At 35.3% G+C, this 12,143-nt stretch overlaps 1 protein-coding gene across 1 annotated transcript in view; it reads right to left on the reverse strand.

Moving 5' to 3' along the window:
* Nucleotides 1–365, reverse strand: part of LOC21406431 (protein SRG1) — a 2,965-nt gene extending 2,600 nt beyond the window's left edge. The window contains exon 1 of the mRNA XM_010102560.2: nt 17–365. Within this exon, the coding sequence (XP_010100862.2) occupies nt 17–277 (261 nt within the window). The 5' untranslated portion in view covers nt 278–365. The remainder of the gene's footprint in view (nt 1–16) is intronic.
* Between the last annotated feature and the right edge of the window lie 11,778 nt (nt 366–12,143).

The following is a 12,143-nucleotide window of genomic DNA, read 5'->3' on the forward strand; positions in this document are numbered from 1 at the left end:
AGCAAAAATTCAAAACCTGGAAGCAACCCCATGAGGTTAGAGCTGATCTTAGCTTCTCCAGTTCAGTCTCTGAAGAGAGCAGACTCAAATCAATGACCGGAATCGGAATCATTGGAGGAGAGGAACCCACGGGGCCAAAAGCACTTTCTTTCACAAAGAATTCCGGCGGTGGGTCATTCCCATTGACGGCTATTTCTTGAGACGTTCCCTCAATAGGAAAAACCAGGCCCGCCATTGTTGGAACTCTGAATTTGCCCGGAGAAGTAGAGGAATCCATTTGAGTCTGGTGTTTGCCTTGTATATGAATGAAAAAGATGACCACTTTTGTGAGAACTTTGCTGGGTTTTGGTACTGATGAACCTTTAGATTCGCCAAGTGTATAAACTTTCCCGTCTCGTTAGTCGTTAATTTATAGGTCTCATTTATTTTACTTTATTACTGATATGAGTTTATAATTTTAAATTTTTATAATAAATAATTTTAAAAAAATATTATATTTAATTTTTTTTATTATAAAATTTTTTTTAAAAAAAATATTATATATTAATTTAAATTAAAATTTTAAATTCACAAAATAAATAAGACCATCATGTTTTGATAGACTCAACGTTGGTTTCGACGTTCAATCTTTGGAATTATGTGAAAAGATGGTTGTGTTTGGTCTTATCTTCAAATGCATTGCTGGCTCTATTATGGCAAGTTTCGATTTTCTGACGTACTCATTTAGTCATTTTTGGATTTTGGTTAGGTTGGATGTGCAAAATAGAAAATTGCAATTTTTGATTTTTTGACATTCTCATTTAGTCAATTTTGGATTTTGGTTAGGTTAGATGTGCACTGACTGAATAGTAAAACCACAATTTTCAATTTTATGACATTCTCATTTGTCAATTTTGGATTTTGGTTAGGTCGGATGGACACTGACTGAATAGTAAAACTGCAATTTTGAGAAATATTTTATCGTTTGGTGTTTAAATAAGTTATTCTTAATTTTAATATTTGCAATTTTAAATTTTTTGTTTTGTGAGACAGAAATACTATAGCAGAATCAAAATCAGTGACATATCTCTCTGACAAAGCGGAAGTGTATAAAAAATAGGAAAAAGAGAACAAATTTCTATTATCCGTTGATTCGCATAGAATATCAAAAAACCCGTTGATTCAATCAGAATACTGAAAAATATGTGTTAATCACTCGTTGATTCAACAAAATACCAAGAAAATTATAATAGATATGTTGAGAGAACTCTCAAAGTACATAATTTTATTAATCTCTCAAAGAACTAAAATAACAAACTAAGACCTCCTATTTATAGAAAACTACCGTTCAGAATAGAAAAGAAAACTAAATCAAAAAGGAAATTAATTTGCAAAAAAAAGAACTGAAACTAATCCTAAATATCCCTAATTTGAAATTCATAATAATTTAGAACTAAGACTATAAGATATCAGGAAACAACTACAATAAAATAAAATACGAATTTGAATTAAATCGGCAACTTCTATCTTCAATTCCTCGTCTCATCTCTTCGCGCTGCATCAGACTCGCCGGGTAGGAAAAGATCAGTCCTTGAATCTTAAGTAGCCTCAACTGGTATGAAAAGAGAACTTTTATGATCTTTGCATGAATCGTCTAGAAATTAAATAATTTGTTGAACTTACTAACTCGAACCGTTAGAAATTTTTCTTCAATGGTAATAGCGTTGAAAACCAATATGGGATCTTACTTTTCTTCAAGTTGGGCGTCTCTGAATTCATAGGCAGTGGGCGCGTTGACATGGATGGTGGGGTGACGGTAAAGAACCATGGTTAAATTGATACAGGAGCGTTTCGGCTCTAGTGCCAACTGACGTAGGGGAAGAGTATAAAAAAATAAAGAAGGGGATAAATTCCTATTATCCGTTGATTCGCGTAGAATACCGAAAAATCCGTTGGTTCGATTGGAATACCAGAAAATATGACTTCTATAAACATGTTGATTCACACAGAATGTTAAGAAAACTGCTTCAAAATCCGTTGATTCAACAAAATACCGAGAAAATTAGAATAGATACGTTGAGAGAACTCTCAAAGCGCATAATTTTATTAATCTCTAAAAGAACTAAAATAACAAACTAAGATCTCCTATTTATAGAATACTACAATTCAAAATAGAAAAGGAAACTAATTCAAAAGGGTAGTTAATTTGAAACAAAAAAGGAAACTGAAACTTATCCTAAATATCCTTGATTTGAAATTCATAATTATTCAGAAACAAGACTAGAAGAGATCGGGAAACAACTAAAATAATTTAAAATATGAATTTGAATTAAATCGGCAACTTCTATCTTCAACTCCTCGTCCCATCTCTTCACGATGCATCACTCTCTCTCGCGTTAAAGCGAACTACCGCATGTTTTCGACTTAGATTTACATATGTCAAGAGATATAAATTATTGCACAAAATACCACAGTCATGTCATCATACTATATTTGAATTACCAAATATACTCTTAGGATACCGGTCAATATCCGGCCTTGATACCAGTATCCAATCGAGATATCCGACGGACAACCACTAGTGTTGGGGGTCGTAATCGACGGATAACTTCTAGTAACTGGTGACCGTTGTGATACTGGTCGGTTACTGATCATTAACCGTCGGTATCCACTTATATACCGGTATCCGCCATAGATACCATTGTATATCCAAGATGATATCGGCCGAAAACTGTAAATACCGGCGGTGCCACGACTGTTCCCATTACCGAAACACTTGAAAATCATACAAACCACAAAAAGATGACGCCGATATTCACCAAAAAATCCCAGAAAATATACAAACAAATCTACCAAAAATTCAAATTTAAAATACAAAAAACACAAAAAAATAATCCACAATTTATCATATCTCAGAAATTTAGATCATCAAAAAACACAAAACTTCTACAATACTCGTCTCGCTTTGACATTCTTCGACTATCATTTCTTGTTTTAGTGTATTCAGTAATTGAGGTTGACAGACTTTGGCCTCTAACAGCTGTGTCGATTTTTGCGGTGCCACGGCCTCTTCACTTGAGTGAATCCTGAAGTGAAGCACCGATGTTAAAGACAAGAGAATTTGCGACTCCTCCCCAACCTCTAGTACATGTTGGAGAGAAGCTGCGTTGGCGAGATCGTAGGCAAGTTATGGAGGTGAGAGCACAGGGCGCCTTGGCGTCACATGCAGATCTTAAAGTAGAAGGGACAATTCACGCGGTCCTTCTCGGTGTCGATGATTGAAGGCAAGTGCCCCACCATGGATTATATATTGTAGTATCTCGCTTCTTCTTCCTTGTTGCAAAAATCAAGTCAAATATGCAGCAAAGGGTGTAGCGGCCCTACTAGGTGGTCGTCACTGTAGCTGACTTTAATATATTTATACTTTCTAAAAACATCTGAGGAAAAAATTGCGGAACTTTTTTTTTAAATGTTATTTCAATGTTGTAACATTCTGAACATAAGTTTCTTTTCCTTTAAATGCTATCTCATTTTGAACATTAGTTGCTTTCTCCCAAAATGCTATATCATAATAACATAAGTTTTAATTTCCATTAAACATATTAAAAATGTTTATTCTTAAAACAATTCCTTTTCAAAAGCATAGATATATACATAGGTATGTACTTGCTTCTCAAATCTTGCAAGCTTACATGAACATAATATTCATATTACAAACTTCCAACATACTATGTTAGAGTTTTTCTTAGCAAAACTATTTAACACTTTAAAGTACTGCGGAAATAATTGCGTGCGGTATCCATTCCCTGATCTCCATACTGTTCATCCACTGCCTTGCCAATAGTCCATCAAGTATTTGATGCAGGTTGCTTACCTACAATATAAATACTCTATAATGAGCTTTCGCTCAGCAAGTAGGAACTATTTCTCGCAAAACTTATGTATGTTCACATGACTATATATGCATGAAATGATAATGTTGACTTATGATGTTTTATCATAGTTTTACTGTCTAAATTTATCTTATTTCCTGATGGGCTAGAGTGCTCGTACCATTACGCATAATCATCAGGACGTAAGGGTTTGCAAGGTCCCCAATGACACCGTGATTTTAAACTGAACTGAGTGCCTCCCTTGCGGAGGACTTTTTTTATGTATCTCCCTTGCGGAGTCTGATGACCTCCCTCGCGAAGGCTGGTACGACACTCAACTGAGTTTCTTCTTATAAGTTCCTCTAGACTTATTAAGGTGTAAGCAATATGACATAGCATAGCATACTATTACTATAACATTAAAAATATACTTAAACATATATAATTCATGTGTCATGTTTAAGTGTATGCAGTATGACATAACATAGCATACTATAACATGAAATGTACTTAAACACATATAATTCATGTGCACTGTTTATTTCAAAACAATTTATACTCTAGGCGAGATTCTGACTTACTTTATAAAGCTAGAATCCTCTATTCACCACATTGTCTGTTCTCTTTCTTACTTGTTTTTGAGAATAAACACACATTAAGAGTGTGAGATTTACTACCACTTGCTATTCCGTTTTAGCAAGCTTGTAAGAAAATGTAATTTCTCTATTTATCGTTTTATTTCTCTTTTTTACCTTAAAGGATTGTAAAACCTTGTTTCTAATTTAAAGATTAGGTTTATCAAATCCTCATAACCTTACTTTTCATTAAAGAAGATTCAAACTCAAAATACATTCTTAAGATTATACTTCGAGTTCTTTAACGAACTCTTATGTTTAACACTAAAACTGTTTTAACAGTTTTGGAGTGTTTTCTAGGAAAATATTTTAAAGCCTCTATTTAGAACTAAAATTAAGTTTAACTTCAAATTCCCAAACTAAAATCTGGCAAAGTTTTGCCTGATTTTCTGTGTTTCCCGAGCTATTCTCAGCTCGTCTTATCCATTAATCCAACTCTTAGGCATAACCCACAAACTTTCTCATATAATTTTATCTAAGGTTTCATCAAATTTCCCATAAGGATTTCCATAACTAAAAGTTTCTAGAAACATAATCTAACAACTAAAATTCAACCTTTAATCACTAAGTTTTCAATTCCTTTGTCAATGGAAATTAAATCATCATCTTAACCAAACTTTCTCCATTCTCTCTTCCACATCCAAGGTTCGGCCAAGGTAAGAGAAAGGAGAGGAAAAATTAAAATCTCACCTTAAAAGAATGAAGAACAAACTCAAGAGTCACCAATCCTCGGTAGTTTGATCAATTTCTGATTAAAACTTGCCTTTCTTCACTTTTGGTAATTTTTTTCTTCTCTCTCTTGGATGAACACTCACTGGTTTTTGGCATCAAAAAGAGTGTTATATTGTGTTTTTACACTTAAAAAAACGTTGGAGGAAGAAAAGGAGGGGTCAAAATGTAATTTTCTAACTTTTAGGGTCTTTCTTGCAAAATCTACCAAAAATATCTCTTTCTTGGCTTCTTTTACAAGCTTGGCCGGCCCCCTGATTAAACAAATGGCATGATCTCAGCCCTCCATCCAAAAAGTAACTTTAAATCTCAACCATCCATATTTAATGGTTATCTCTTTTCCGGTTCAGTTTAATTCCTAATCGGTACGCATTTTATCTGCGTTTTCTGCACAGTTTGTCTTCTTTATCAACTTTATTCAACCTTAACAAATTTTTCAAGAGTGACATAATAGTCAACTCTTTGGTCAATAATAATTTTGACTTGGTCAACCCTAATCGGTCAAAAATTCTAATTTTCTCAGTTAGACCTTCCGGACCCCTTTTCAATATGTTTTTCGTTATGATTGATTCTAAAATCCTAGAATTGATGTTTTTTAATTCTTCTTCATTTCTTAACCTTGATATTCATGTATTGGCCCACTTGTGAGTTCAACATAACATTATGAACATCTTTCCTTATTGCAGTCTAAAAATCGGTAACTGCATTATACCTCACTTAAATTCCTAATTGCTTTTTTGATGTCATCTTGCGCTTAGTGAATAGTTGGTAATCATCTATTGGTGTTCTATTCTTATAGCTATTCTCATTACTTCACACTGACTTTTGAGAATTTACTTAGTTGACAGGAAATTTCAGTTTCTCACTTTATCAACTCCTAAACTCATATTGCATCTGAATTTCTTTACTAAAATATTACCCCTATAATTTACTCTTATATATTTGGAATTAAGGGTTTTCTCTTTGAATCTCAGAGCGTTTATTTATACGCTGCTAACATTGTAATGCACTGAGAGATTTCTGAGATTAGGATTCTTAAACTGTATATGCACTGAGAATTCTTCTGCCTTAATTGCAGTGAGAATTTATCAACATAATTTACTTGTTCTTAAAATATGAACTACTCATAAAACTTGCTACAGAAGTTAGGACAACTGATATTAATTCCATAAATCCTTCAGCCACAAAATATGACCTGATATTCTCAGGAAAAATCCTTGACTTAAATAAATCAATTTACATTATTAAATTCTAGGATTTTCTTGGTCATTACAATCTACCCCCATTAAGAATTTTTGTCCCAAAAATTAGAATAACTTGGGGTAACTTTTCCTCATATCTACCTCTCGTTCCCATGTAGCTTACTCAATATTATGATTTCGCCATAAGACTTCAACTAAAGGAATTACTTTATTCCTTAAAGTTTTCTCCTCGTGAGCTAAGATCTAAACTGGTTTCGCCTCGTAAGTTAGGTCTATGTGCACCTCGACTGGTTCCTGGTGCAACACATGTGACGGGTTTGGTACATATTTCTTTAACATCGATACATGGAAAACATTGTGTACCGAAGCTAGTTCTGACGGCAAAGCTAGCCTTTAAGCAACTTTACCGACCCTTTCTAGGATCTCAAAAGGTTCTATGTACATTGGACTAGGTTTCCCTTTCTTATCAAATCTCATTACTCCTTTCATCGGTGTAATTTTTAGGAAAACTAGGTCTCCTACTTGAAACTTCAAAGGTCTGCGGGGTTTATCCACATAGCTCTTCTGGCGGCTGTGAGCTGTATCTGGTCTCTCTCTGATGCATCTTACATCCTCTATAGTTCTCCTGATAAAATTTGTGGTTTCTAAATACTTCTTAACAGGTTCATACTAGTGAATTGGGGACCTACATCTTCTTTCGTACAAGGCTTCAAAAGGTTCGATACCTATTGATGTTTGATAGCTATTGTTATAAGAAAACTCTATCAAAGGTAACTTCTTCTCCCAGCTTCTCTTGAAATCCATGACGCATGCTCTCAGCATATCTTCTAAAGTCTAGATGGTCCTCTTAGATTGACCATCAGTATGAGGGTGAAAGTAGCACTAAATTTTAGCTTAGTCCTCATTGCATCATGCACACTTCTCCAAAATCTCAACGTGAAACGACCGTCTTAATCTGATATGATGGATTTTGGAATCCCATGTAGTGTCACTATCTTTGACATGTATAGTTTTACTAATCGCTCGATGGAATAACTGAGTTTGATTGGCAAAAAGTGGGCAGATTTGGTCAATCGGTCCATGATTACTCAAATTACGTCATTGTCGTCGATTGTCCTAGGCAACCCTACAATAAAATCCATCATGATTTGATCCCATTTCCATTCTGGAATATCAATCTTCTACAGTTCCCCTGCTGGACGCTGATGTTATGCCTTAACTTTGTGACAATTAAGTTATTTTGATATGAATTCGGTCACATCCTTTTTCATTCTTAGCCACCAAATAGCTCTTTTTCAGATCCTTATACATCTTGGTTATTCCCGAATGAACATAGTAAGGCATTTCATGGGCTTCTAAAAGGATCTGCTTCCTTATTTCCTCATTATTAGGGACGCATATTCTACCCTTATGGTAAAGTATGCCATCCTCTGAGAGACTAAATCTTGTTTCTTTACCTTCAAGGACTTCTTTTCTTAACTTAACCAGGGTAGGATCAAGTTTCTGACTATCCTTCATGTGTTCGAGGATGGTCGATCCTTCATGTGTTCGAGGATGGTCGGTTGGAGGGTTAGAGATGATAACTTTCCTGAAATCACCTCAATTTTGAGATCATTTATCTCATTCTGTAGAAGTTGAGGTAGAACACTAATCGCCATTAATGTCGCTGATGACTTACGACTCAATGCATTAACCATTTTATTTGCTTTTTTAGGGTGATAAAGGATCTCACAGTCGTAATACTTTTCTAGTTCCAATCATATTCTTTGTCTCATATTCAATTCTTTTTTAGTAAAGATATACTTGAGACTCTGGTGATCTGTATAGATCTCACATTTCGCTCCATACAGATAGTGTCACCATATTTTTAATGCAAAAACTACCACTGCAAGCTCTAAGTCATGAGTCGGGTAGTTCTTTTCATGATCCTTTAGTTGTCATGAGGTGTAGGCAACCACTTTTCCTCCTTGCATGAGTACGGCTCCTAATCCTTGCTTAGAAGCATCACTATAGACTACAAAATTTCTTTCTTCCACATCTAGAATAGTTAGCACTGGAGTGCTAGTAAGTCTTCTTTTGAGTTCCTGGAAGCTTTCTTCACACTTCTCAATTCACTCATACTTCCCTTCCTTACATGTGAGAGTTGTGAGTGGAGCGGCTAGCTTCAATAATCCCTAAACAAAGCATCGGTAGTATCCTGCTAAACCAAGGAAACTACATATTTCTGTCACACTTTTCAAAGTTGGCCACTTACTTACGGCTTCAATCTTTGTGGGATCCACTGCAACTCCTTCTTTGGATACCACATGTCCTAAAAATTGTACTTTTTCTAGCCAAAATTCACACTTCAAAAATTTGGCATACAATTAATTCTCCTTTAGAGTTTGCAGAACAGTCCTTAAATGCTCCCCATGCTCTTCTTTTGCCTTAGAATAAATTAAAATGTCATCTATGAAGTCAATGATGAACTTATCCAAAAAATCCCTAAATATTCAGTTCATCATGTCCATGAATGCTGCTGGAGCATTAGTTAATCCAAATGGCATTATAAGGAACTTGTAGTGTCCACAACGAGTCCTGAAGGATATCTTTGATATGTCACCTTCTTTAATTCGAAGTTAGTGGTAACCTGAGCGTACATCTATCTTAGAAAAATGTGTAGCTCCCTTCAATTGATCGAATAAATCATCGATACGTGGCAACAGATACTTGTTATTGATTGTAATCTTGTTCAACTCCTGATAATTGATACACATCCTTAGTGTATCATCCTTCTTCTTAATGAACAAAACTGGTGCTCCCCACGGAGAATAGCTCAAGAAGATAAAACCCTTATCCATTAATTATAGTGACTGCTCGTTAAGCTCCTTAAGCTCAACTAGAGCCATGCGATATGGTGCCTTAAAGACTGGCGTTGATCCTAGTATCAAATCTATCTCAAAAGAGACCTCTCGCTCTAGGGGTAATCCCGGTAATTCCTCTGGAAAGACTTCCGAAAATTGTTTAACTATTAGAATGTCCTCCGGTCCTATTTTAACCTCCTTAGACTTATCCACCAAATTGGCTAGATATCTTATACATCCATTAGCCAACATCTTACTTGCCCTCATCGCGAATATTATCTGTACTGACTGCTTTTGGAACGTCCCCGTGTAGGTGAACTCTTTTTCCTTAGGGAGCTTAAGTGTAACTTCCCGGTTTCTAAAGTCAATAACGACGCTATATTTCCTTAGGAAATCCATTCCCAGTATAATGTCATAATCACTCATACTAATAACAACCCAATTCACGTACAATGTTCTACCTTAAATAATTATTAGAACATTCTATAACCAATGATTAGATATTAAGATTTGCCAGGAAAGCAAGGCGGTCCTAAGAGGTTGACTCATTCTATCTTTCACCCTATCTAGATGTTTAGTAGCCTTAGTTGATACAAATGAATGTATTGCTCCAGAATCAAATAAAGCATAAGCATCATAATTATCTACAAGAATTTGACCTGTCACCACTGTGGAAGTACCAGCTTATGCATCTCCTCTGGTGCAGGCATAGATGCGAGCATGAGATTTTGGAGCCTCTAACCTTCCTTCAAATATATGGGGCCTGTCAATCATGGCTTGAATCGCATGGAGCTAATTTCCTAGAGCTCTTTGCCGATTCTGGTCCTTTATTGATTCTGACTTCCTCTATTTTAAGGGTTGGAGTAACATTCCCTAGCGATATGGCCCTCCTTGCCACATATGTAACAACTGCTTATTCCAACTTTACATTCTCCCGGATATTTCCTACCACACTTAGTACACTCAGGATAACTATTGTTACCATGCCTGGTGTTATTCCTCTTTTGTGGTTGACCTTTTTGGTTTCCAGGGTTAAAATTCCATTTTTTCTTATTTTGATTTTGTCCTTGTTGCCTATTACTTTGGCCTAGGTTGCCACTCTAACCTTTTACTTGGCTGCAAGATTATGCCTTTCCTTAGTCCTTTCCTCTTTCTTAGCCTTGAAATGCTTTTCCTTAGTCATTTCCTCTTTCTGATTGACCCAATATTCAGCATGAATTGCCCGACCTACACACTCTTCCACAGTTGTAGGTGGTCTTCCTCTGCCGCTAATTACCACAGTGAGGTTTGTTCTAAACATTTTCATTATTCTCCTGACTTCCTCTTGCTCAGAGGTCACTATGTGTGGACACAAGCGAGCTAACTACTTAAATTTCAGTACTGCATCCACCACTGACAAATCTCCCTAACAGAAGCTATTAAACCCGTCCTCATAGGCTACCATATTGTCTAAATTGAAATATTTCTCATTCAGCTCCTTAATAAAATCTTGCCAAGTCATCAAATTGATGTCCATCCTTAATTTTACTATCTGCCACCAGAGGCGAGCCTCCTTCTTTAGCATATAAGAGGCACATAAAATTTTCTCTTCATCGTTCAATCTCATAAGGTTCAAGATCACTTGAACATCATTCAGCCAGTTATTTGCCTCTATAGGGTTGGTAAAGCCATGGAACGCTGGCACTTTCATACGACAAAACCTTTCTAGGATTGTAACCCAACGTTCATCATTTACTGGTCGGTAGTTCTGTTGCTCAACTACTATAGGAGCGATCAGTGCAAGCGGTATTTCTTGATAGTCTTGACCATGGATTGCAAAGAGATCTTCAGGTGTAGGTGGATCTTCGTGAGCTAGTTCTTCTCCTATTGGAGGTACATATGCCTAACGTGCTAGCTGTTCACGCAGAGCATTCATCTCTTACTGATGCGCTTGTAACAGTTGCCTCATCTCTGCTATCTGAATGGTCAAATTAACCTCTGGCTGTTTTCTAGCCGCTTGGTCCAACGGTTGATCCATGATCCTTCATTAAAGGAAAATATTATTTAAGTTTTGTTTTCTTTCTGGTGCATAATAGTTTATTGTTGGGAATGGTATTCTAGAAGCATAAGATGTAATAGGATATTTATTATTTATTTAATAAAAGAGTTTAGTCATTATTTTATGTGCATATATTTTATGAATATCAATGAAAATTCCTTGAATATTTATGTAACCTTAAATATTGTATATAAGTGTTATATATGAGAGGATAATGTTTAAGGATAATAATCAAAAAGCAATATTCATAATGAATTTAATTAAAGTTCAGAATCTTTAATTAAAACATTATTAATACATGTCATTCCCATATAGAATGGAATGGTGTTATCCGCACTGTTAATATGGTGAGATATTGAATGAGTATATTTCGCATAATGAGATTATGTGGAACAAGGACATAGACACAATATGAATTTTTAATAATTTCCATTAAGTATAGAAATTCTAATTGAGTCTACCGATGGTCATATATAGAATGATCTTAATTCTAAGTTCTTAACAGACTCCTATTTATGGATTTGTGTCTTTTGATTTACTCGGTACGGATTCTGAGATCCTAAATCTTATTCCTTGTATTTTGGAGACATGATGAAGTAGGTAGCCGGGAATGTTATTACACGAGATGGAATCCCTTCCTTCTTAAGAAAGAAGTAGATAAATAATTCTCTATAGGGTTGATTCGGTACTTGGACCAGTAGGAGCTCCGATTCATGAATGTGTTTTATGAATCACTGTCCATTAGAGAATCAATGGTACTCAAGGATAAAGAAGTAATTAGAGAGGTTAACGGATTTTACCTTGCTCTAATTATGAATTATTTATGGAAGATTGATCTATATGCA

Source organism: Morus notabilis, unplaced genomic scaffold (assembly GCF_000414095.1).
Source record: "Morus notabilis unplaced genomic scaffold, ASM41409v2 Scaffold436, whole genome shotgun sequence".
Lineage (NCBI taxonomy): Eukaryota > Viridiplantae > Streptophyta > Magnoliopsida > Rosales > Moraceae > Morus > Morus notabilis.